The sequence below is a fragment of the Zonotrichia albicollis genome, chromosome 8, assembly GCF_047830755.1.
Source record: "Zonotrichia albicollis isolate bZonAlb1 chromosome 8, bZonAlb1.hap1, whole genome shotgun sequence".
In the NCBI taxonomy this organism is placed as follows: domain Eukaryota; kingdom Metazoa; phylum Chordata; class Aves; order Passeriformes; family Passerellidae; genus Zonotrichia; species Zonotrichia albicollis.
The window spans coordinates 5,931,755-5,958,670 of NC_133826.1; the positions used below are offsets into that span (position 1 = coordinate 5,931,755).

At 41.8% G+C, this 26,916-nt stretch overlaps 2 protein-coding genes across 2 annotated transcripts in view; one reads left to right on the forward strand and one right to left on the reverse strand.

Annotated features, from left to right (window-relative positions):
* Positions 1-194: 194 nt before the first annotated feature.
* Positions 195-6,188, reverse strand: CPT2 (carnitine palmitoyltransferase 2). The gene is made up of 5 exons (XM_005482274.4): positions 6,008-6,188; positions 5,125-5,205; positions 4,911-5,017; positions 2,003-3,307; positions 195-1,167 (listed from the first exon to the last, which is right to left on the reverse strand). Exons 1-5 carry the CDS (start codon positions 6,127-6,129, stop codon positions 836-838), a joined length of 1,947 nt encoding a protein of 648 aa, XP_005482331.2. The 5' UTR covers positions 6,130-6,188; the 3' UTR covers positions 195-835.
* A 1,353-nt stretch (positions 6,189-7,541) lies between these two features.
* The window catches only part of SLC1A7 (solute carrier family 1 member 7), a 49,572-nt gene continuing 30,197 nt past the window's right edge, over positions 7,542-26,916 (forward strand). The window contains exons 1-3 of the mRNA XM_005482273.4: positions 7,542-7,774; positions 8,845-8,924; positions 22,254-22,469. Coding sequence (XP_005482330.1) covers positions 7,634-7,774; positions 8,845-8,924; positions 22,254-22,469 — 437 coding nt within the window. The 5' untranslated portion in view covers positions 7,542-7,633. The remainder of the gene's footprint in view (positions 7,775-8,844; positions 8,925-22,253; positions 22,470-26,916) is intronic.

Sequence of the window (26,916 nt, forward strand, 5' to 3'; positions counted from 1 at the left end):
TCCACAGAAAGACTTGGCCTCCCAGAAGAAAAAGAGTGGAAATCAAGGGGGTAAAAGGCAGGAATTCAAGATCTACATACCAGAGTGCAGAATGCTTGCAGCAGTTTTCTTTCCAACCTTTGTAAGAAATGTGAGCTATTGATAAAGGGTCTGTCCAAGCTGTGTGATTTAGATATGGCAATAAAAGAACTCTGTGGTTACCAACAGACAGCTTTATTAAAATACAATCTTTTCCAGTCAGTTTAACAACCCAGTTGGTGACTGCAGGTTTCTTAAGGCCTCCCATTTCATTTTTTGTGTCTCTAAAAGCTGTTATAGTGAAAAGGCTTCAAGCAGTTGAGGCACAATCAGTTCTGATATAAATTCAAGTTTAAAGAGATAAGTTAGTAAGCAAGCTTACTGCAAGAGTGCAAATGGAACCCCTCTTCCATGTTTAAAATTATTGCATGTATTTTCTTAAAACCAAACAGTTCTAGAGCGGTATCACAGTAGTGTAGTCTGTCCAAACATTCATGGAACACAGGTATTCCAAGTTCATTAACTCAATAAAAATGCTTATTTTAGATTATGTGTTTGAAGAACACATGGAACTGTTACTTAATTTGATGTAGTTCATGTCTGTATTTCCTGAAATGCATTCAGTGTCTGTAACTGATTTCTTTGAAATGGATAGACACTTCCTACTGAATTTAACAGTATTCAAGTTCAGCGATGATAGATGAACCCAGTTAGGCTGGGCACTCTCATCCATGCTGAACATTAAAAAATTAGTATGTCAATTAGACATAATCTGCATTTTGTTCTGCAACTGTAAAGTGTTCCAATGTCTTTATGTCTAACTACGAATTTTCTTGCCCTTCAAAACATTAAAGATATCTTCTAGTGACTTGTGTATACACTGAAGGTACTCTTTACCATTCCTAGCCGGGTAAGAGGAAACATTACAACCTATCCAGTCATCTTGTACCTGATACCCTACTCCAAAGCCATCAGCCACCACGGGGCCAAAGCCTCCCATCTGCACAGCCGGGCTCACCAAGGTGCTGGTGGAAATGATGTTGTGGTTGAGGCGGGCGTAGGCCTGGTCCTGATAGAACTCGGGCAGCGGCAGCCCCTTGGACGAGGCCAGGTAGCGCAGGCTGAACAGGTGCCGGTCAAAGCCCTGGCCTGCACAAGGGAAAACAGCTGTGAGAGAGGTGCCTGACTCCTGTGGGAAGCAAACTCACCTCAGCCACAAAAGAGCTCTGTAGAACTGGAGATTATTTTTGTACTTATAGAAAAAATTTTTCAGACTTTTCATGCCCACGTCCTAGGAGAACAGGGCCTGCTTGTTTTACTGAAAGGCTCAACAGGAGCAGGAGAGTACACAAAAGTGAGTGTTAAAGACTATTTTAATAATACATCACATTCTTTGATTAACCATTTACCTGAACATAGCCAAGTTGTTTAATGGCTAAGAAAAAGCATTCCCTAAAATTTACTAATCTAAAGAGAAAGAGCATCTTGCACCAACAAAACAAGGCAAATTTTAGACTCTATGGGATCATAACCAACAGTCAGTTTTACTGCTATCAATTTTAATGCTTCTGGGAAGGACAGTTCAAAAGAAAGCATTTACAAAAATGCCAGGAGTAGCATGACCAAAAGATGAGTTTGATTTGGAAATTGTTAAAGCCTTATTCCCCTGCAGAGATAAGACAGTAGCTCCTCAGACTTAAGCCAGAGTTCTTGTTCAACATACACTAAGTGAATCTTCAAACAGTCCAACTGCTCTAAGGAAAAAACTAAAGTATAAAAAATTCTCAACACATGAAAGGTGCTGTGGGAAGCACAGAGGCACTCCTCTCTATCAAGAAAAGAGTGAGAATGAGCCTTCTGCTACTGCTTTTGTCAAGTTTACATTAGACATCCATCAGCATTAAAATACTGAGTTGTAAATACTTACAGCAACCTTACAGACACTTTAGTGCAAAAGGAGGATGTTGGATGCATTCCCACTTACCCATAGCAGCCTCCTTTGTCAAACGGCCGTGGTACTTGGAGCACTCCATTATCAGATCCTGCAGCTCCCCAGTGCTGTGATTGGAGAGTCCCTTGACAAAGGCTTCAGAGCATTTCTTGGTGTGCACAGAGGCCGGCCGGATGGTTTCCGTGCGGCCGTGCTTGAACGCCGCAGTGCTGCAGGACTCGTACGTGGCCACGGTCTGGTCGTACTGGCGCAGGAAAGCCATCTGGAAGGCCAGCTGAACCACAGCATCCGGGCTCACCTTCTTCTGCTTCAGAAGCTCCTTGCCCCCTTCTTGGAACTGAATCATGTTAAGAGACAGTGATTTTACAGTGGCATCAAATGTCTCTTTGGCTTTGGTAATCCCTGCTTTTAAGGCATCGTTCAGCTTAAAGTCAAGTTTCTGCACTGCTCTGGAAGAGTCAACTGAAGCAGGCTGGGACTGGGGGCTGATGGCTGGTGTCGTGGTGCTATCTTTAAAAATCTCATTCTGGAACCTGAGCACAGCCACACCATCTCCCCAGGAATGCTCAAAATTAATTCCTGCAGTGCCATCCTTAGCTATGATAAGACTAAAGGATTTGTCATACCAGCGGTTTGCACCATCTCCGTGCAACATAGTGTGGGACAAGTGCACTAAGTCTTTAATGGGAAAATCATCTAAAGTTAAACAAAACATGGCAGAGTCTACTTTTTGAAGAGCTTCTGCATTGCCATTGTCCAGTAGATTCTTCCTCAGCGCTGCCCATGTATTTCGGTTTTCACTGGTGAGGTAGCCAAGAGGGAAGGCTGGGGCCGGGCTGTTGTCACTAAGGATGTATTTCAGGTGTGCTTGTATTTCTGAGGGTCTCACCATGTTTCCATCTCTATCAATAACATCAAACACATAAAAATTCCCATTTCTCAACACTAATAAGTGTTTTGCCTTTTCATCTGTATAAAGCTCATCTTTGCTGAGCTTAGGAATCCGTGTAGAATTGAAAAGCCTGAAGTACTGAGACATATCTAGGGGGTAAGCATTAACCATGTAGGCACCAAACCAAGAAATTGAAGAAGGCACAAATCTGATAATTTTTTTAAAGAGCTTAGTGTCACTTTTTTCTGGATTGAGGTGAAAAACCTCTGGTTCAAGGTAACCAGCCCTGAAGGTCTTCATAAAACGTATGGCAGAAACAGTCATGTTCGTAGCTCGTATGAGCTGATCGTTGTACTCTGGTTTCGGATCAGGTTTAAAAGACATAAATGGATTAAAATTCAAAAGAAGAGGCTCACGTGCTTTTAGGTACATGTCAAACCAGGGACCTGAAAATTGAGAGTTGAGAAGGAGGTCAGAACATAAAAGCAGCTTCCTGAGTCACACAAGAAGGTCATGTAGTCCAACAGTAATCATGAATCACACACACTAAGCAAGACATACATATGAAATAATTCACCCAAGGCTTCTCCAAACCCCCATTATGAAGAAGGACAGTGTTGGCTAATCATAAAAATACAGGGTTTGGAATAATCCATGTCAAGGGTGTCCATGTCATGAGCAACAAGGGCCAACTCCCTGTTTTCTTTATGACTCAAAGATAAACCCTAACTGCCAGGACATAGAGTGCAGCTCCCCAGCTCTGTTTTGGTACACGCCTCACATTTGGAGTGGTTCATGCCTTCCCCTACTCTTACACTATTAATTTCTGCAACTCTCTATCACTGAGTGCATCTTGCTGAGGTTAGAAGGCTGAACCTTCTACCTGGATTGTAAGAAGGCAATGGGTAGTTCCAGAGAGGCTAAATTACAGCTTTAATTACAAGTTCTCACAGGTAAGTAACACTCATCTACAGTTTTAAAACCACATCTGTCATCAACACGTAGCCTTTTAACCCCAGACTTGAAGGTCCAGGGTGGAAACAACTCTACATTCTTTCAGAAACCAATTTCAAGTGGAACAGGTCTTTTATGAGGCATAAAGAAGAAAAATAACTGAACAAAAAACAATACAGACACTCCACCATTCATAGACAAAAGGCATCGTACTGGTTAGCACTAATGAACAACATAAAGCCACCACTTAAAACCCAAGACGTTGTTCAAAGTGAATGGAAAGGAAAATACAACAAACCAAAGAGCAGTTTTTGTCAAATAATCTGGTATTCTCTATAATAATCTGGTATTCTCTATAGACTGTGTGGCAGCTAACACCTTAACAGGCAGTCTGAACAGACAGCAAGGACAGAAGTGCATTCACAGGGCAACATGGAAACTTCAAGTAGAAGTTGACTATTTCCATCTCTGCTGCTATCCAATACTTTCATGAGCAGACACTTGTATGTGGAAGTAATACTAAAGAGGAATAATCAAAAATAAGAAAAATCTATACACATGCTCTCCCTCTCTTGATTTGTTTCTATTTATTCTCATTTTCCTATTTCTGTCACTCCTTTTCTTTGGCTCTTTAAAAGAATATAGTTTTGTAGTTTTAAGGGCTTTTAAGTCCCAACTACTGATCACTTCTGCCTCCCAAACTTAGTTATACTTTGTGATCCCTCCCCTCCCTCCAAGTTTACTTTTCTTGCTAAATAACATGGTATTATTTGGAAATGATTGTTTCAGTTTCCTTAAGGGAAGTGCTAGATAAGCTCCTCTTTAACCTAAACCCCATAAACTCATGAAAAAATACCATTGTTCCAGTATCTATCTACCCAGAATTCTGGCAGAATAGATGACATTAGATAATGAGCATTCTTCTTTCTACCAGCCTCTGAAATTGCTCAAATACAGCCACAGAGGGCGTTCAGAGCAGGTTATTCCAAGTTTCTGGGCTACTTAAAGTTTCAGCCTGTAATACCTATGGTATCATGAGCAATTATGAAGTATGACGACCTACAGACTTGTCCTACACACAGGAGGCCAACAAACCTGTGATGTAACTTGTATGCTTGTTCTGATTGTCTTGAGCAACCAGTTGCTCATGCAGCTCTCTTCCAATCCCCTTTTCAAAGGCATGAGCAAGTTCTTCAGTTTTCCTACAACAATCAAGAAAAGAGTAAAAATGTTGTCACAAGTCCCATTTCTTATGTTAACACTTGGTTTTGAAGCAGAACATGACACTGCAATGTGTGTTTGTCCATACCTGAACTGATCATCATTTAAAAGTGGTTTCTGGGCATTCAGGTATCTCTTAATTGTATCTTCTAGCTTGGGAACTGGCAGTCTGCAGGAAGTGGAACACAGAGATGTGCACTTGATGAGCAAGGGTATGAATGAAGCCTGTTTCTCACACAGTCATCTCTCTTTGCCTCCTTTCTTCCATACCCTTCCTTATACTATTATATATACTATACATACAGATATGTATACACACACTATACTGTATATACTATATTATATATAAATTTGGGTAATACTTATGCACATTATTCAAATGCCTCATAAGTTTCTTGTGGAGTAAGAGAAGCAAGGAACTAGATGGACACGGGTCAGCACACCATAATGCTCTTGGGAAATAAGGCAGAAAACCAAGCTGACTGTCTTTTTACAAAGGTACTGCAGTGATGGAGCTAATCCCTCACAGGAAATAGTGTCAGGAACCGCTGCTAGGAGAGGCAGCTCTGTAGAAGGAATGGTTCGGCTGCCAGCCCGGTTCGGCCCCCCATCCCCTCACAGCTGGGTGCTGGACATCTCTTTCTCACAAATTTTCTATTCGGTATCTTTGTCAACTTCCTCTGAGCCTGAGTTTTGTTTCCTGTAGCACACTCCCGTTACACTCACGGGGTTTGGGCACCAAGGGACAGTTTCAGTAGCAGGCTTACACTGACACTTGGAAAGGCAAACCCGCTACACTGACACCTGGAAAGCCGAACCGGCTCCGCTGCAGACAGCGCGCACCGAGCGAGCCGCGCACCGCGGCGCCCGGGACGGACGTTCCCTCTGCCCTCTCCTCACAGCGGACACCCGGGGCCGCCGCCGCCGCCGCGCCCTGCCCGCGTCCCCCCGGAGCGGCGGCCCCGCCGTACCTGGGCAGGCTCTTCTGGTAGTGCATGGTGGGCACGATGCTGCGGTGCAGGAACTCGGCGGCGCCCGCGCCGCTGTAGCCGCGCCGCCCCGGAGCCGCCCTCAGCAGCTGCCGCGCCGCCATGATGGTGTCAGGCTCGCGCCGACCCCGGCCTCGCCCGCTCCTCTCGGAGCCCCGCCCACTCCTCCCAGGGTCCCGCCCACTCCTCCAATAGCCCCGCCCACTCCTCCAATAGCCCGCCCACTCCGACCGGGACCCCGCCCACTCCTATCGGGGCCCCGCCCGCCGCTCCTCCCGTTTTTCTGTTATTCCATTCCAAAAGTCAATCGGATACATGACGCCAAAGCAGCGAAATTACCACCGTGTTGGGGCGGTTCAGCATCAGTCCTCTTACATACAGACTAATAAAACGTTCTGATTCATTAATAAAATTTTCTGCAATCCTCTTGTTTTTCTGCAATCCACTCCTTTTTATGTTCAACATACGGACTCCACATATTTTTTCTTTAATTTCCTCCCACTCCGCTTTTTTTTTCTGTGTATGTGTATCCATATGTCTTACTGACTACACAGGACTGAGATCCTGCCCCCAAAAAGAACAGTTTAATCTCTCCTGAGGTTTTTTTCACTCACACATGAGCATACAGCAAAATACTTGATCATGGTATAAAATGTAATATTATAAACACACAACCTAGTTGTACTGTGGGGAAAATTTTCCATAAAAACATTGAATCATCTCAGAATATACCAAAAACTACAGAAATGCTTTCACAAGAAAGCGTGGCATGTGAATGGTTATGGTGGTGTATTTTTATCAGACACTCACCAGCATAAAAATCAGCATTGGGATTGAATGCGGACACAGCAAAGGAAAGGAAAGCAATCCCTGTGGCTTAGTCTGATAATCCTCTGAAAGTAAATTGGCCCTACTCTAATCAACATAGTGGTTGGAAGAAAAGTGAAATCATTTCACTTCCAAGATAATAAATGCCCAGTGACAGAAGGTGTCCTTGCATGTTCCAGTCTGTGGCTATTTCCTGTCTGATGCGTGTCTCTCATGCTGCTCATTCAGCCTTTTTTTGGCAATGAAAACAAAAAAAACCAAGCCTGCTTTAATTAATGAAGTCCAGTTTCACCTAGCTTGCCCTGCTGTGATAGTCCTGTTCAAAACGTTACCTGCCCTGCCCTTTGGGAAACCTGCTCTGTTCCCTGGCTGAATGCTGGCTTGCAGGGTCGCCTTTCTGGGTTTGGGCGTCCAGACCCCAAACTGGGGAGACTGAGGAATCCATCGCCTTTCCCCCAGGAGTGTCACTTTGTTTTGAACTGCTCTTGTTTTAGAAATACTACTGCATTCTGTTCTAATTTTCCAGAGCCCCCTAATCTTCTTCCAGGCTCTTAATGATGTAGTTGATAATAGGATTGTTGGTATTAATTTGGAACAATAATGCCAGCTGCTTGCTTGGTGGCTATTGGCAGAGGGGTGACCTTGCGGGTCAGCTAAGCAGAACTGGAAGTGCTTTGATCTGATCTATCCAGAGCCAGATCTGTGCACCCCAACAAGAGGAGCGAGTGAATTCTCTCCCCATGGGATGCTGATTCCTCTCCAAAGAGCAGGCAGGACAGCATGGCGGTGGCCCTGGACGCAATCCTCGCTCGGATCAAGGATGTTTGTAAAAGGAACGGGCTGCTCATCCTCTCCGTGCTGTCCGTCACCATCGGCTGCCTCCTGGGGTTCTTCCTGAGGACCAGGCGCCTCTCCCAGCAGGTAAGAGAGCTCCCAGCAAGTCCCTGCAGAGGAAATGCCAGACTTACATAACAAAAGACATGTGTACCTTGGGGAACTGCAGGGTGGGCTCTGGAAGGTAAAAGTCACCTCTGTGTGTGTGTGTGTTAAATTGTTTCGTTTCATCTGTTTGTCGATCTATGTTGTTCTTTGGGTCTTTTCACACGTTCTCTAACAATAGGTTAGCAAAGGGTTCTGGTCCCTCACACTCCTGGGAAGCACATCAGGAGCACAATAGAATGTGGCAGGTATGGATAATAATAGTGGGCATTTAAGTTAGATGAAATGTAGCATTTCATACAGGCCTGCAGAAACTGGTAGTGCAAATTTTATACTATTCTGGAACATACACAGCTAACGAAAACACTGGGAATATTTTTCAGCATCAGATGCACAGGGGTGCAGATGTTTATATTGCACTAATGGTGTTTCATATTAATAAATGTGAGATTTCTCATCATTAGCAGAACATGTTACTGAAGTCACTTGGGGAATTCTCCCCCTGCATACTTCAACTAAGCCCTTTGCTGGTGCTCATTTCTGCTGTATCAGCCAGACAGACTAGACAACAACATGCTTTAATAAATGCACTGTTTGAGCACAAAATAGAAATCTCAGTTTAAAATATAAGGCATTAATAAATGCATCTAAATTAAACCAATTCTGGCCTTAGCTACTGCAAATCACTGTCGGTCTGAACATAATTTGTGTCCAAGCCATAGCTTCAAACACGTCTAGGAAAACAGACAAAATGCAGAATGGAGAGATTATTCAGGGCAACTGGTTAACAGTAGTCTCCAAGAGATGGCACATTTCATTTTTGTCTTCCTTTGTAAAGGAGCAAACAATGCCATGTGTTTATTGAATAAGAACACATTATGTAATCTAATTAATTTTAAAATTCCCTTTTAAAGCCTTCTATCTTTGCCACCTTGTCTTTGCACCAAAGGTGCAGATTCTAGCAATGTTATCTGACACACAGCTCTAGCAGCACTTGTGAAGACAGTCAGTCTTTAGCTCAAAACAATAAGCATCTCTCCATGTATTTCCAGGAAATTAGTTACTTCCAGTTTCCTGGTGAGTTACTGATGAGGATGCTGAAAATGCTGATTCTCCCTCTGGTTGTCTCAAGGTAAGTGAAGACAATTATTATTCCAATAACTTTTGAAGTTTTCTAATTGAGATTTGTCATCACAATGGTTTAGTTGTGACTGAATTAGGTGACAGTGCCAGAGGCATCAGTGCTGCTGCACATTCACATTCATAGTTCAGCCATGAACATGTATTTTAATTGACAGGATAATTTCTGCCATGCATCATTTCTACCTCATATAGGTATTATTTGCTTTACAATTCATGAGATGGGGATTTTAAAATTTGTTTACTTTTTCCCTTGTAATGGGAGGACTTTTTCCTTCAAGCTACTTAGAAGTTAAACTTATTCTATGTTATGGAATAACATAGAATAAATAACCCACCTTATCAAAAAGCCTGCCTTAAATCTAAACAATTGAAATAATACACTGTACAAATACAGTGAAAAAGCAAAGCTAATTTGTAGTGTCCTGCAGTATTTTGGGGTGTGCTGTATGTGTTTAGAGTATGATAAATACTGAAAAAACCCTGTGTCTCCAGTGAACTAATAGTGTATAGCTGTCTATGGCTGGAAGTGAAAGTGATTTCTTCATTTGTTCAAGATAGAGCCTTTAGTGGTGGCACTTTATCAGTGGCAGAATGAATGATCTCAGTGCTGGAACTGGCTGGTGCATGGCAGCTGCCTTTGCAGTGGGAGGGTGTCACTTAGGGCAGGCTTTTCCCTAAGTCTGACTGCAGTCCCAAAACACCACCAGCTGGATGGCCAAAAACTCCCTCATGTGCCCAAGGCTGGGAGGTTATTAAAGGGATGGAAAGTAACAAAGCTAGCTTTAACAGAGCTGAGGAAAAATTGCTGCAATATTTGGTTTCAGTTTTGAAATCTAATTCATACATCAAGACCTCATCTTCCACTTTGAGAAAAAAACAAGTTTCCAGCCTTCAGATCACTGACAGTTGTTGAAAATGAACAGGATTAACAGCACTAATTTTATTTTTAAATCATCCACCCTGACATCTGCCTCCTCATGGTTTTTCACAGAACAAAGCTGAGTCATGGTGCTTTGTGCATGAAACTGGTTTTTAACCATAGACTCACACCTGGTCCTGGCCCATGCATCTAGAGAACAACACAAAACATGCAAGAAGATTTTTTTGAGAGGTGAAATGAAAGTTTTCCAAAGAAAACAAGAGTCTTACATGAGGAAGGGACATAGTAAGGAGGACAGAAAAGGGTTGGAGCAGATTTATGTGTCCTTCCATAAAATGTGCAGTCCTTTAGACCCTCCAGTATATTCAGAGGTGTTAGGAAGAGCAGCACAGTGGGAAAGAGCTGCTCTGGCACAGCCTGTGATGGCTCTGAGCTGCCTGGAGATGGGACAGCTCTGAGCCTCACTGTCACAGCAGCTGCACTCTGTCCTCTGAGCTGGAAACACAGAAACTTTACAAACCTTCAAAGAGGTTCCATTCTCCATCTCCCTGTATAACAAACTAGCAGTGCCTGCTAGCATAAACTGAAATGGCAAAGTTTACAAGAATAAACACTCCAGATATAACAACATTCTTGTACAGTTTGGGCATTTTTGGCTGCTTGTCTTTTGGGGTTTTTAATAACAAGCACAGTATTTTCCACACATGTATTTCATAAAATCAGTAAACCAGTACTGTATTTTTATCAATCTGCATGCACATTTAAACTTTTACATTTCTTTGTGGATTTGGAATATCTTCAGCCTCTCCTGCCAGAGTAGTGACATTTAAATTATCTTTTAAATCACTCTCTATTATTGTTTACAAAAGCCAGGAGCACAGCACCATAAAAAGAACTCTAAATATTGCTCTCCTAGTTGAAATTAATGCAAGTTTTTCTTTGAACACATAAGTAAAGAAATTACTTGTAAAGAAAAGGAGAGGTGAGAAAGGAAGATTAAAAGAGAGACATAGTACAAACTATCCTGTTTCCAAGTCCAGAGCTTATTTTGAAGGGTTGTAGAAGAAGTAAAAGTGGCAACTGGATAGGTCAGAAGATTGAAAATAGACTAAAAAATCTAGTTTTCCACTAGCAGAAATCCAGCCTTAAACAGAAATGGCTGAAAATTTGTATTCCACCTCTTGACCTCTTGATTGTTAGAGAGTTAAAACAGAACTTTGCAGACTGCATTCATTAGAAATGAGGAAGTTATGATACAGTCAGGTATCTCTGAATGATGTTTATTTTAAAAGTTCCTTGGATGCAGAGGAAATCTGTCAAACAACAGGAGATCATTTCTTCAAAGTACAATTTCTTGATTTCCTGAACTTTGTTGCTGCTCCTGGAACTGCTCTATCCCAGAGCTCCAGTATCTATTTGTGATGTCTCCTGTCAGCTTTCTATCTATCCTATAGATAGAAAAATCTTGGAAAAGCAACCATCACCCATTAGCCTGTCAGTCTGAGCCCTGCATGAGCTTTTGTTTTTGTTGAGGCATGGACCTTCATTAAGGGTGGGGGTTGAAATTATTTCAGTTATCTGATTACATAAAAAAGCTTCCTAGCATCAGAACAACTTTGAAATAAGTATATATTTACTGCACCCATCCTCTGCCTGAGATTGAGCCCTGCTCATACCTGTCAGTACCCCCTGAGTGTAGAGTTTGCTTTTCTCAGCTGTGAGAACAGCTACCCACACAACACTTATGCTGGAAAGATAAAGAAAATTACAAATAGTTGACAGCTTGTGTCTACCCAAGGGATACTCAGTAATGGAACCTTACAAGACCAAATTTTAGAGCCTGTAGTTACTAGTTTACACTGCTTACTTTATGTGTAAACATGGGATACTGCTGTTAGACCTGGGAATGGAAATATTAAGAGAGCTTGGACAGAATAGGAGCCAAATCTGAATTCGTAGTTTCACATTTAGACGCCGTTCCAGTTCTTACTGCAGCTCGACAGGGAGATGTCCTCAAAAGCCTGACAGATCAGCTGCAGAAGCTCTGAAGTTCCCTGATTCACTCTGGGACAGAGCCTTCCATCCTCGTTTGACAGGGACAATGCAAACAGTGTATTTTCCTCCTTTTACGCAAAACGTTTCAGCCTTCAACAGATGTCAGGTTTTCCAGCAGGCAGGCGCACAGTTCCCTGTGCATCCTTGTTGCATTGCACTCATCTTACACATCCTGCGCTGAAGTTGTGTTTATCAAACCCCTCATGCAGATCCCGCTGCCCAGGTTTGTTCCACGCCCTTTCCTTGCCCCTCCGGCATTCCCGGCGCGGCCGGAGCCTCGGGATACCCCGCAATGCAGCCGGCGGCCACCGGGCGGCTCTGCCGGGACACCGAGCGCCGGTGCCTCGCTCCCTCCGCGCATCTCGGGGATGGCCGGTACCGCTGCCCGGGTCCCGCATCCCGGGGATGGCCGGTGTCACTGCCCGGGCTCCCGCATCCCGGGGATGGCCGGTGTCACTGCCCGGCTCCCGCATCCCGGGGATTGCCGGTGCCACTGCCCGGGCTCCCGCATCCCGGGGATGGCCGGTGTCACTGCCCGGCTCCCGCATCCCGGGGATTGCCGGTGCCACTGCCCGGGCTCCCGCATCCCGGGGATCGCCGGTGCCACTGCCCGGGCTCCCGCATCCCGGGGATTGCCGGTGTCACTGCCCGGGCTCCCGCATCCCGGGGATTGCCGGTGTCACTGCCCGGGGATTGCCGGTGTCACTGCCCGGCTCCCGCATCCCGGGGATTGCCGGTGTCACTGCCCGGGCTCCCGCATCCCGGGGATGGCCGGTACCATTCCCTATCCAGAAAACAATAAACCTTCCACTTTCTTTCACTGGGGTTTGTTATAAACTTCCACACACACATACGGGATTCCTTCACTTGTTCCCAGGACAAGCTGATTGGCAGAGATACCTGTGCATCACTTGAGTTTCTCAACTTCTTAAATGCTTGAAGTAATCCAATCTGATGTCAATGTTTTTGTGCTCTGCATGATACAAAAGACTGGGAGAGGAACAAAGGCTTGACTTTCCCCTTAATACCTTCTCAATGGCAATGAGGCAATGTAAACCCTCTGACCTGCTGCTGTCTGTGGCAGCGCCAGCACAGGCCAGGGTGCTGGCAGGCGCTGTGCCACAACTCACACACTGTCACCTTCCTTCAGAGCATTTCTGTGCTCATTCCCTGCCCCACATGTTACCAGCTTTGTACTGATCATTTCCCAGTGGGCCAGAAATTGATTTTCAGTAAGCATGACTGCTTTGACTTAAACTTTTTGTGGAGGCTGGTACTGAAACCTGATCTGTCACAACTGCAAAGTTTTGAAGAATAATATTGTATTATTGGAATAATATTGAATAATTCACCACTGTTGAGGCATTTCTAATGCTGGTGTCTGGTTGTTCAGAAAAGCATTCTCTTTGTCCTATATGTCTACCTATATATGAAATAGAAAGTTGCATCCTTTACTCCAGCACTCTCCTTGTTTATATGATTAAGCTTTTATCTGGAAAAAGATACAGGGCCGAGTTTTCTGAGACTTTGATTAGCAGTCAGCAGTAAGAGTGGGAAAAGAATTGTCAGGTCAGACTCAAACTGTTTAGCTGTTCTAACAGCCTGGTTATATTCCCTTTGGAAAAAACAGTTTAGTTTTTTAAACTTAGGAAGATTATTACATTTTGTATTTATTTACCACCAACCATTTTCTAGATGCTTAAGAAATACTGAGTAGCAGAGATTTGATCCTTTTCCATGAGCAGATCCTGTTAAAGAAATATTATTCCCTTTATAGTCAAAAGAAAAGAACTGGTTTGACCTATATTATTTAAATCAAAGAGCTTGTTCTTCTGGGTATGTTACGCCTGGTACAAACAATGTATGCTAATAAAATTTCATATTTATTTGAAGGCCCATTTGGGTGTAATCATAAATATTAGTTACTATTTTGGTTTTGTTGATTAATTAAATACAGTATTCTAAATATAGTACTGTCTTTCTTTAAAGGGATTCCTGTCCATAATGCCATCAGTTCTGGCAATCCTTCATCCTTCTGCTCACATTCCTGAGTTGGTGATTCTTACTCATGCTCTTAAAGCCCAGTGTTTAATTAGAAACTTCTCTTTTTAGTACCTTTTTCTCCATATTTTTTCCCCAGCTCTCTGACTGGCATTTGAACATCTCACCAATGACAAGTATTGCTCATTGTGTTTTAATAGAATTCTGACATTGTTTGGCTGTATGGGGCCACACCAAAGTGACCCCTGGCTGGGTAGGTTGTGTTGGGCACTGTTTGTTTGCTCTCAGCTGCAGATGAAGCTGGCAATAAACCTCACACTGGAGATGGTTCCTCTGTTTTGCTACTTAAGATCACCATTTGTTAGGGATGAAAAGTTTGACCCAAACTCTCCAAGACCTGTACTGCAATTGACAATTTAAACCTTTTACTGTGAACATAAACCACTGTCTGATAAAATCAATAAAATATCCATTCAGAAGGAAAATAATAGTCTAAAAGGCTATGATTTTTTTTCTGGTTATGGTTATATTTAAATAAAGAGGATAGCCAAAATTAATCTACTCAGTAATACTGGTTTTACATGAATGACAATTTGTGCAGTACTGTTTCTTCTAATACACCCCTGGTACTTAGAGGTATTTTCCATGTCTCAACACATAATTTACCTGAAGACCAAAAGGGAAAGGGTGGATAACAGAAGGTTCTGGTCAGTCTGGGCTTGGTCTTTTCTGCTATGTATGTGTTAAACTATTCCCCTTCATACCAGCTGTTCTGTTCTTATCCTTGTGCTGCTGCCAGACTGGGGTGTATTTTAAAGACAAGTAGATGTGGCACCTGGGGACATGGTTTAGTGGGACTTGGCAGTGCTGGGGGAAGGAACAGTTGGGGTTAAAGATCTTAGAGGCATTTTCCAAACTAAAAAATTCCATGGTTCTATAATCAAGTGCAATCAAATTTATGTACTGTATTATCTAGTGAGGTGCTGAGGAGCAGCTGCCCCTGCTGCCTGCTCAGAAAAATGTTCCACGAAGTACCAAGGCAGAAGTATTTTCCATAGAATGAAATTGCTTTGGGAACACAGGGCTTGTTTTCTTCACATTATTGGCTTGTGGACTTTTCCCTCTGTTTCACCTCTGCTGCACTGGGGAACAGCCCTTCCCCAAGAGGGGAGGGTAAACCTTCTGTGGGGTGGGTATGGGGAAATCTGGGGGGAACCTGAATGACAGCATAAAGTGCTGAGAGTCCCATTTCTGCACTACCTGTCACATATAACGCTGTAATGTGAATAATAAAAGTACATTTCCCCCCAGCGAGAACAAGATGTTTGTTAGCTCTTTCCTAGGATATATCATCTTAAGTCTTTACTGTGGAGAGAGTCAGTGTAGAGAAGTGAGTTTTAAGGAGATGACTGGAGGGAATAACTATATTTACTTTTAGAGTGAAAAGCAAAACTACTTGGATGAAACTGAAAGATAAGGATTACCCAAGGGTAAGAAGCAGCAGTCAGAAAGCGCTGACACCATTATACTATTTTAAATTCTCCATATTGCTATTATATTGCAGAACTGGTGTCAGATTACCCCAAAAATCATCATTTGAGATGGCTTCAGCTTGGAGAGGAAAGTTTTAATCTCTCCTCCATGTCTGAGACATCTTCAGAAGTTCTCCACATTATCATCTGGAACATTTTCAATGCCATTAACTATGTTTAGAAATGTTAAGTCTAATGCTCAGATGCCATACTGTTTTCTAGTGTTTTCTTTTGTTTGTGTACCCCAGAGGTCCAGACTGTTTCAGTGAAAAATGACATGCTACAATTACACATCATAATGACAAAATTGGACCAAGCCAGTAGAAATTATTTAGGGAGTGTCAGTAGGGATCTAGTGACGTGCAAGAGGAATCTGTGGTGGCAGAGGGAATGGGTGTGGAAAGCACTGAAGTGATTACAAATGGGGCATGAACTGTTTGCGACCTGACAGAATTTTTCTGTGGTCCTCTGAGAGCTCTAAAATACTTAGTGTCTCACAAAGGAATGGGAATGACATGTGGAGCTTGAGGGGCTGGCTGGATTCCCTCTGTTTTCTTAGACAAAGAACAGTTGAATAAATCTGACATTTGTTTATAATCCAAATTTGTGTTTCAAATCCTTTTGCTTAATCTAAAAATGCTTGAAAGAACTGACAGAAGAAAAAAAAAAATCAAGTATTAATAACATTCTTGGCTCCTTCCACCACGTGAAGCTGCACATCCATATTTAATAGATCATTTGGGTTTGTTTGCATCCTGACCTTTGAATTTAGGAAACACTTTTTGTTAAATCAGAACAGCTGAAATCAACAAGCCAACCTGAATTCTGCATGAGCTGCACTGGAATCCCCTTTGTCAGTCAGTGAGCAAAGTTTGCTGTTCATCCCTTTCCAGAACTCACAGCTGTGTCACAGTAACCTCACATATGCAGGTGACAGAACAGCCACTGGACATCAGCCTTCACTCTGTGCTGTACAAAGTCCTGCCTTGTTTATATTAGTCCATAAAAGCAGATTTCCTATTGCACAAGAGATAGAAAATAAAATGCATCACGTGAATTCCTGGCAGGATTTTTGCTGTGTATGTCAATTTGTCATTAAGTTACAAGTGTTAGATTATAAAGGAGATATCAACATTTTGGGTAAAAAATAAGAATCTTACTATTTCATAAAGCAATTTAAGAAACCAAATCTCAAAATTATGCATGTTATGATGCATTAGAAATGTAGACTGGTTTCTTTCCTAGCAGCCTAGCTGTAAAATTAAACAATAATCACTGCAAACAGTGTATTGATATTCTGACACGTTTTTGTTGCTTGAAGATCAAGAGCCAGATTCTCCATCATTCCTGACACCTCTGGGCTTCCACTGTGTTTATTAAAATAGTTACAAACTGGGGCTCTGAAAAGTGAATTCACATTTCAAGTGCTGTTTACAGCTGATAATCCAACCATACAGAAACTGCTGCAGCAGTCCTGTTTGTAGTATCACTTTCTGCAATTGGAGTTTTTTTGAGCTTAAATACAATTTCATTTCTATTGAGATGTCTAAACTTTTAAAAGCTGTTTTCTATCACTGGATTTGCTCAGGAGATGAACCTTAGTAGCCCCTTGGACCTTCAGGAGGGTTCCAGACTTAACTCCTTTGAAAATCAGGTTGTAATACTGTGAAATTGTAAATAATACAAGTCACTGGGGACATTGCACTGGCCACAGTGGCTGAGACAGTCCCTCAGTTGTGCTCAGATCAGCAGAAGGCTGCAGCACACCAGCAGTGTGCAAAACTCCTGTGACACATCTGTGTCAGGGAGGGCAGAGCCTGGGGCAGGGTGGAGCAGACAGGGCTGGGCTGTGATTTACCACCACCACCACTGCCCTGCCTCTACTGCAGCCATGGCAGGGTCATGTTCTCTAGGTGGTTTTCATGTTAGAACAAAGCAAAAAGATATCCTGAAAAGAAAAAGTCATTCTGATCCCTCTTTCTCACTGCTGAATAATTTTAACTCCACTAGAGACTAAGAGCAAGTCAAGCATTAAACTATAAAAAGAGCCAGAGAAAGTTTCTTATCTCTTTCATCAAAATAGAGCCAGAGAAAGTTTCTTATCTCTTTCTTTCATCACTGTAGAGTTTTATTTTCTCTGTTGCAAGCATTACTCTGAAAATGGTGCCTCCACGAAGTGAAGCAGCCTTTTCTGAAAGCGCAGATAAGGAAAAGGTGATGGTTCACTGCAATACAGAGATCACTTCAGGCAGATTTTCTTTTCACTGTAAGTGGTTTGTCTTCATTTAAAACTGCCTTAATTTCTCTGTTTCTGAGTCTCTAAAATGGAGATACTGCCCTCCTGCATTAGAGGGGGTTCCACTGGTGAAGCATTTCGGGATGATTAAATGCACATTATTGTCATGTTGAGACTTGAGGGCTCTGACCTTGACCAAAAGGTGAGCGCCAGCCTGCCTGCAGGATCCAGCAGCATTAGTGAAGGCAGCACTTCCCTTTCATGATGCCCAACTGCAATATAATCATCTCTAATGCAGCTGGGGGAGGCACTTCCCAGCCTCAGGGCACAACTTGCTCAGGAAGGTCTTTTCCACAGCATGCCATTACAAAATGAGAATGGGAGGGAGAGAATGGGATGAATGAAAACAAACATCATTCTAGGAACAACTGTTGGTGGTTAATACTTGACCATTACTTCTTGACAGGATTAATGTCTTTCTAATCACACTAATCCCTTCTGATAACTTTATCCATAATCCATCTATTTCAAAGCAACATCCAGATGGCTTCTGGTGGAGAGGAAGACAAAATAAACATGCAGAATGGGGTCTTAGCAGCAGCTTCTTGTATTTTCCCTTTCTGGGGATATAGGGTTTGATCTTGAGACAGGACAAAAAAATGTGCTTTCATCAGACAGCCAGAGAAAAACCTAGAGAATTGCAGAGAAGATAGAAAGTTCTATTTTTATTTGTAAATAAAATACCTGATGCTTATCTGTGACAGCCAGAACAAGCCTAGAGGTGCTCAAAAGGGTTTAGCTACTTGTTTGCATGGGACGAATTAGATTTCCAAGATATTGGAAAGAATTCCCCTCTTCTTTACGTCAAAAATTCTATTTTAGTCTTGGGGATTTTACACGGATTTCCCTCAAAGCAGACATGAAACTTAGCACTTGGTTCTTTGGTTTGTACAATTACAAATACTTTTAACAATGTAGAAACTGACTTTACCTTATTAACTAGTCATATATAAGTCCTAGAATTGAAGATGTCTTCCCCTTCCCTTTAGGCTCGATAGTTTTTTTTCCATACAAGCTAAGTAATGGTGTCTGAACATTAAATTACAATTTTGTGGATTTTTTTTTTCCCAACCTGATTAAAGGAGTGAGGTGTACAGTAATTATTTGGAAAAGCTCCAGATTGTTTTTTATTGTCTTAATCCTGTTTTGTGCATTTGGCAATCATTAAAACACACTATGGAAGAAGCTACACATGAATCATACATGTGGAAGCTACTTAATTACACAGCTCCTCAAATGATTTCAATGTATGAATCAAATATCTGCCCTGTTCTTCCAAGGCCAACCAGATCCTGAGGTTTGACAAGAATTAAAGGTACATTGTTTTCCATTCCAGTGTGTTTCATGAGTCTAGCAGTGGAAGCCATGAGAATAGCTTTGTTCTGGTTTGGAAGAATCTTGGGAAACTCTTTAGAAGATTTTATGAAGCCAAGAGTGTCTGATGAAAAATAGACTTTGAGGGTGGACCTGAGCATGATACAGTGATCTTGGTTTAAACTAGCTGGAAGCTTATTCCTCCTGCCCCCCTGTTCCCTAGGAAGTAAGAAAAGTACTTGTTCTTGTCATCCTTTGGCTACGTTGTGTGAATGTTAGAACTCCAGAGGTCAACAGCAATGAACTGCTGTGATGTGACTGTGTATCACTTGCTTTGTGCAATAACTGTGATAACCTCTATGTCTCTTCATCTTTGTGTCTTTTGTCCCATTCCTTCTGATATCAAACACATGAAGTCAAATAAAAAATAGTGAATGAGTGATTACTATTCTAGTTCCAGGCACTTTCTGCAATGATTCTGAGCTATTGCCTGAAATGACCACTGTTACTCCCCAGCCTTTGGAGAACTGCTTCCATTGGTCCCTTCCTGAGCACTGCAGGCCATGGAGAATGCAGGGTTTTGTCAGGGCCCAGGCCTCTGCTCATGCTTCTGTCACATCCCAGTTACCCCACTGCACCTCCATAGTTAATTACTTTTGATGACTTTCTCATCACAGCATGAACTGAGCATGACTTTATCTGGTGACAGGATAATCTCATTACAGATGATGATCTTGTTAATGAATATCCCCAAGACAGAGCAATCTCATTATTAGCCCCCTCAGGATTTGCCACCTAGGAGCCAAGGTAAGATCAGATTCCAGCTGAACATCCTCCCAAATCCTAAGGCCCTGCATCTTGAGGCTGAGGTAACAACCCTAACTCACCTGAACCACTGGACATATTTAATTAGGATTTTTGTCCCTAAGTACTTCTGGAAATGCTTCTCAGGTGAGCAATCCAGACAGGGTTCATCCCTCTGTTGTTCTGCAGAACCAACACAGCCCAGAGGCATCAAGGACAACAGGAACAGTGGTGGCTTCCCCACAGTGACAGTGGCTTCCCCACAGTGACAGTGGCTCCCCACAGTGACAGTGGCTCCAGGGCAGCTCCAGGGAGGGAAGGGGAGTGAATTCTCTGTCCCCTTGGCAGTGCCCTCCCCCAGGGACTGCTCTGCCTGCAAGTGACAGCTCTGCTGCTCAACACTCAGCCCTTCACACCTCTGATGTCACCTGCATGATGTATCCGTAAAGAACCCTGGAAATTGTTACCATGAAAAACATCCAACTGGTTAAAAATCAGCCTGATTCTCATTTTTCTTTTTTTTTTTCCCCTGGGAATGTGGAGATGGAACAGTGCTGTACTCTAGTACAATATAGGTATCTACTCTGTGCAGCACTGAGCTGTCAAACTGGCTCAATGGCCTGTGGAACTTCAGCCTGAGTTCAGTCCTAAAAATCTAATAACAACACAGAGGTTTTTTAACAGAAAATTGTCACATTAATTTGAGATAAATATATTTAACTGTTTTATTAAAAAATGTTTTAGAATAATTTAAAAAAATGTTTTAGAATACTTATTCTTCTGCATGAACTCATCCAAGGAGCATGTCAAGGAACAAAGCAGCATTCCTACTACTGTATTTTCAATATGCAGTGCTGTGTTTGTACACAGTGCTTTGCAGACACACAGAAAGCTGGGATTTTTATCAAATCACATGATAAATAAAAGCAAAGAACAATGATTACAAGACTGAGAGCTGCTGAGATGCTCATTTTCTAAATTATCCAAACTCCAGTGCAGCCTTGCTCCTATAGTGTTAACAAAACCCATGCTGGATGGGAGATTGGCAATGCAGAAAAGCAATACATTTTCTTAATTAATCTAGTGGATAGCTGGAACCTGAACACTAAATCCACCCATTTGATTTCATTAAATCTACTATAAAGGTTAAGCTGCACTTTAGCATTGGCTCCAGACAACCTCTCTCAGCAGTGTGAGGTCAAGGAGATCTCATTCAAGGAGGTGCAGCTTAGTAAATATTTATGAGAACAGGCCTGATGAACAGATCTGTTTTGATGAGAAAGCTGGACACACCAAATAATAAATGTGGTATTTTATTTCACCTGTACTTTTCCTGAGATGTATGCTTTGGGGAGTTCACAGGGAATTATCCAAAGGGAAATCTCAATTTAAAGCCCCAAACCACACTGCTGGCAGTGGGAAATGCAACCCCAGACTCAGATCACTTGGGAACTGCCATCAGGGTCTGTGTCAGAGCAGCCTGAAGGAACCTCAGGGCCAAAGGGAGCCCTGTCCAATCTGCCTGTACAAGAGGGTCAGTGGGAGCTAAATCTCATGGTGGGAATTGTATGGCTTGGCACAGGCAAAGTGTACAAGCAAGAGGGACACTGGTGATGCTCTGCAGTGCTGGGCAGGGAGCTGAAGAGCAAAGATGTGATGGGTCCCTCCCAGCTCAGCAGGTTCTGTGACTGCATGGGTCTGTTATTCTCTGATTCTATGGAAAGGCTGAAGTGATCACAGCATGTTCTTTGCTCCCAGCTGGGCAGCAACACTTCCCATGGAGGTGTTTCCTCTGGATCCCAACCACTGTCCCCAATTTAGACTGAATTACAGTCTGCTCCCAATGTGCTCCCAGGCAAAGCAAAAATATCTTGAATTTACTTTGAAAGAAAAAAAGTTATTCTTTTTGCTAAAGAATGGACTATATGACAAAACTGCCCCTTAGTGCTTTTCATTTTAAAATTGTGTCCCTTTACACAGGAAGGGCTGAGTGGGTTGATTAGACTTTCTTCAGAGGTCCATTCAAACCCAAATTATTCTATTATTCTGTAAAATTCTGTGTAGAGTATGACACACAGAGTTTTAACAACTATTGCCACTGCTCCTGTGAACTGAGCCATCCCATGTGTAACTTGTGTAAAACTGTCCCTGGAATTTCAGGGAAGAGTCAGTAGGATTCAGTCCCCACATGTGCAGCCTGAGCGTGCAAGCTCCCTCCAGTAAGCAGGATCTGGGCTGGCACGTGGAAAATGCCCCTTCAGACACAGAGACAGCTGCAGTGTCACTGGCAAGCTCACTGAAACACTGACACACAGAATCAGCTGTCAGGGAAGCAGGCAGGATGGAATAATTCAGAAATTAGGCTGTCAGCTGCATTAATGTAATGCAAAATAATGTTCATTTAAATACAATTTGTGCTGTGTTCTCTTCCCACAGCTTGATGTCTGGGCTGGCAGCCCTGGATGCCAAGACTTCCAGTCGCTTGGGAATCATAACTGTCACTTACTACCTGTGGACAACCTTTGTGGCCGTGGTTGTGGGAATAATTATGGTGTCCATTATCCACCCTGGTGGAGCAGCCCAGAAGGAGAGCACTGAGGAGGGTGGAAAGCCCATCATGAGCTCTGCAGATGCACTGCTGGACTTAATCCGGTAACCACATCCATTCTTTCTGCTTTCTGAAGGCAGGAAAACGTCACATTTTGTACAGAGCTGCAGGAGGAACTGTGGCCTGAGCCTCAGTTCTGAATCTAAGGATAAATATTTTGTTGAGACTGAGAAAAAAGTAAGTTTCAGAAGATAATTTTCAAGTAATCAGATGTTTATACTGGCTGTTTCTTGTAAAATTTCAATGAATGGCCACCAAGCAACAGCAATGGAGCAGGTTGTTTGTACCCCAAGGACTCCATACAGCCTGTGCACCTCACCATCAAATCCATTATTAGGGTCAAGGGAGTAATAAAATTTAATGTTCATTTAAATAAGAGTCGACAGTTGCAACAGGCAAAACCTTAAATAAAAGGGTGAAACACATATTTTTCAGAAAATAATTCTTAAAAGTGCAGTTACAGCTATTCTTGGCCATTTGCGGATAAAGGACACAATTACAAAGACCACTGCTTTTGGGGTTTTCTTATTCATTTTCTTATTCTGCTTTGGGGCTTTTCCTTATTCATTTTATTTTGTTTGGCAAAAGACACACTTGTTCTTTTAGAGCAGCATTAGGGCACTACTGGAATTTGATGGCCTTGCCTGAAATCCCTTTTTATCCCAATATTTCAGGTGCTAGTGGGATTAGTTTGTTGACTGAACATATTCTGTGCCTCAGATTTATTTTGCTCATGCAGAAAGACCAAGTTTTGACTTTGTTGGGTAGTTCCTCAAGTTGCTGATCTCATACTACATCAGTCAAGGGCTTTCAGGCCAAGTGTGTATCTACCACAGAGAATTCTCTTTGGAGTTCAACTTACTGAAATTTAAAATGGTTCACAGTTTGCCTTTCAAAAACCCAAATTCCTGACCCTGACAGCACACAAAGTACTTTAATTAGACTTATTTGGACTTCAATCAGAAGGAACTGGGAAGAGAAGCTTACAAAAGACTTTTTTTTTTTCTTTCAAGTTACATTTACCTAGGCCACCTGTATTTTTTCAAAGTCTTTGTGAGAATCGGCCAAATTATTTTAGTCATGGAGCAGCAGCAGAGAACAATCTGTTTTGTAGCTTCTCACAAAAACAGCACCTTCATCTGCACTGGGTAGATCTCTCTCTGTATCTGTCCAGTGACTTTGCCATGAGGGATGGATGTGCAGAGCAGCTCCCACATCTGTTTGTGCCATGGGGTTAAGCCACATTATTCTGTTTCTGCTGCACAAAGGACTGTAATTCCTGCACCAAGAGCAGGTTACAGGAGCTGTGAATCCCTCAGTAGGACAGAGTAGCATAAGAAATAAAGAGAATCTAAGAAAAGCATGACTTTAATGACTCTGTTCATAGTGGCAGTGTCAGGGACTATTCCTAGTGTGCTGGGCTGGTTCTGAGGCCTCAGCCAGAGACACTGAAAGGCACAGTGGGACACACAGTGCAAGGATCCATCCAACTGCACCTTACAGCTCTGCCTGGGAAGGTCTCCCTCACCACAGGTCCTCATTCCCTTTCTCACACCAGCCCAGAAGCTCAGAGTAAGCTTGTCATGCAGATGAGTTAGATGGAAAGTCATCTGGGTTTTCAAAATCAAAATTTACTGTACTGTTGTGTTTGCAAGAAAAGACCAAGACCTGAGTTACAAACTCATCTCTTCACCTCTGCCTGGCTACTCCCTGTACACCAGGGGTGTTGTGGTGAGGTTTGGGAACACTTTATTCCTCTGAGCCTTGCTGCTGGTCAAAAAACATTTGCAAGTATCTTCTAGGATTTCATTTTTCTACAAACATTTATCCAAGCAAATCATAATAGCATGTGTGCACATTTCAGGTATTCAAGTTTCCAAGCAGCCACGTGCTTCTAGTCTGCAAAACCTTAAATTCTTCACTGGTTTGGGCAGGTGTCAACAATGACAAGGTCAACAAGCCCCTCTCATTACCAAAGGTTAAAAAGAGAGAAACCAGCTCAGTATTTTTTGCTGTGCTCAGCATCAGCCACAGCTGCAATCTTTCTATCCTGAGAGCACAAACGGATGGTTTTTATTCCTCTGCTACAGAAATAACCACACTTCCTAAGCAAATAAATAAATAATAACAACAGAACTGTGGGGAATGGGCTTTCAGCCTAGGCAAACACTGTGGGTGAAATTCTGGCTCTGCTGCAGTCAGTTGCAAGACTCAAATATCTGTGTGGAAGTCTGGATTAAATGTAATGATGTATCTGCTGGTTTGAGCTAGAAAAGCTGATCCTTTAGCTCAATGATAAATCACTTCCATTCACAGCTGGAAACCATCTTTTTCAGTCCAGATTGGCTTATCTTCTCAATTCATTAATTTCCTCTCCATTTATCAATTGCATATGTGCCCAGAAGTTTACACAGGAAACATCTGGTATTCTGCAAATGAAGAATGCTAAATGCACAAGTGAAGAGATGATATATGTGACATTACTGTGGGGTTAATTTTAAAAGCATGAATCTTGGCATGGGGATACATGTATTCACCCTCACTGATTTCAGATTTGAAGTCACTTTGAAAAGATAAAAACCATTATTTTATGTGATGTTATATATGACATTGTCAAGTCTAGAACTTTTGGGAGGAATGATGTTGCTAGAAATTGAATGTCTTTAATTTTTGTGCGAGATTTTTGCTTTGAGTAGTGGTTTTAATTAGAAATTAAAGAACATACTGAATCAGCAAAAAATGAAATCAAAAACTAATGGAGACCCTCATGGTTATCCTAAACACCTGCAACACCAATCAATAACCACATTATTATTATTATTATTATTATTATTATTATTATTATTATTATTATTATTATTATTATTATTATTATTATTATTATTATTATTATTATTATTATTTTGAATTATTTTGTAAATGGTGTTTCCCCTGTATATTTGTCTATTATATAGGAAAAAGAGAAAGTAAAAAAAAAAAAACAAACAAAAACTCCAGACAACAATGATTTGGTGAGGAGATAATAATTCTGAATAATTCTCTGTATAATCCTCAGGCAAAGCATCATGTTGTCTTTAAACACCTGGTGCTTTATGAGTTTTTATAGATTTATTTCCATGATGTGGAATTCTTCTGTGAGGTAGGCAAGGACCATTTTCCTTTCTTAGAGCTAGAGAACCAAAACACATGGAAAAGAAATTACTTCACTGAGGATTGTTCAGAAAATTTTGTTGGCCAAAAGGAATATTCCCAGCTCATACAAGAGCTGGTAGGGTTCTTGTAGGATTGTGGCTTTTGGGGCATCTCAATAGCAGTGAATCAACAAACATCTCTCCCTTCTTCTTCCTGTGGGAATTACTGAAATTAACTTTATACTTTGTCTGCAAAAATAAGAGTGAAATTTTAATAGCCTTTCATGAGTTAAGAAATTAAGAAAGGCAAGATACAAATTTTTTAAAAGTAATTCAGCTTTTGTGTATTTTATTCAAAAGGACAAAAAGGAACGACAGACTTACAGGAATAGTGTTCCATTTAAAATATTAGGTTTACTTTTCTAGCATAATGACCAGACTAGGAGAAGAGAAAATGCCTTTAATTTGGAGACAAACATTTGCAAAACTCATTCTATGAGCCAGGAGGACACTGTTGACATTAGCAGTTAATATTTCTATGACATCTGTTACCTTTGATTTAGAAGGGGAGATTCTGCTGCAACTGAAATCGTGCCACCTGCATTTCCCACCAAGGGAAATAAAATTTGACTTATGAATTAAACAAACAAGCAAAATCCCAGCCAAACTGGGTTTCCCCTCCTGTTTTAGATCAGGCTGGCTGCAGACCTGGGCACCAGCAGGTGCAGGGTTCATGCACATGATTGGTTTTTCTCAAGTCTAACAAGACAGAGTGGCATCACAAACTTATTCAGCTCAAAAGCCCCAAATAAACCAATTCAGTGAGGGCAGACAGGATCAAATCGCATCTTGATCCATGAAAAATAAATTTGTACATTTCTGAAGTTTACTGGAGGGAGAAATCAGAGCATTTTACCACTGAAAATTCAGGATTGCATCCAATTTAATAGCAGGTACCCAGAAAATCAATTTGGCTTAACCAAGAGAGGCTTTATTTTTATAGCAGTAAGAGTTAGAAGAGGATATAAACACTGTAGAGGATTTATGTTTTCATGGGAATCCTGAGCACTCTTTAAAATCACTTCCTATCCCTTTTTTCAAGCTAAGGGCTATATTCCATATTATTGAAATTGTATTTCTTGAAAATAGGACAGGAAAAAAACTCAGCATCTATTGTAGTGTGGAAAAAGTCCAGGCTGTGCAGAATCAGGAATCACACCTTTGGAAGTTTACAACTGAAGACTGAATTGTATGTAGGCACAGTCATATATTTTAAAGTGCATTAAATGATCCAGCTTTAAACTATGAAAGAACTTTTGAAAATAAGTATACTGTACATTAATGCATCTTTTGCCAAAAG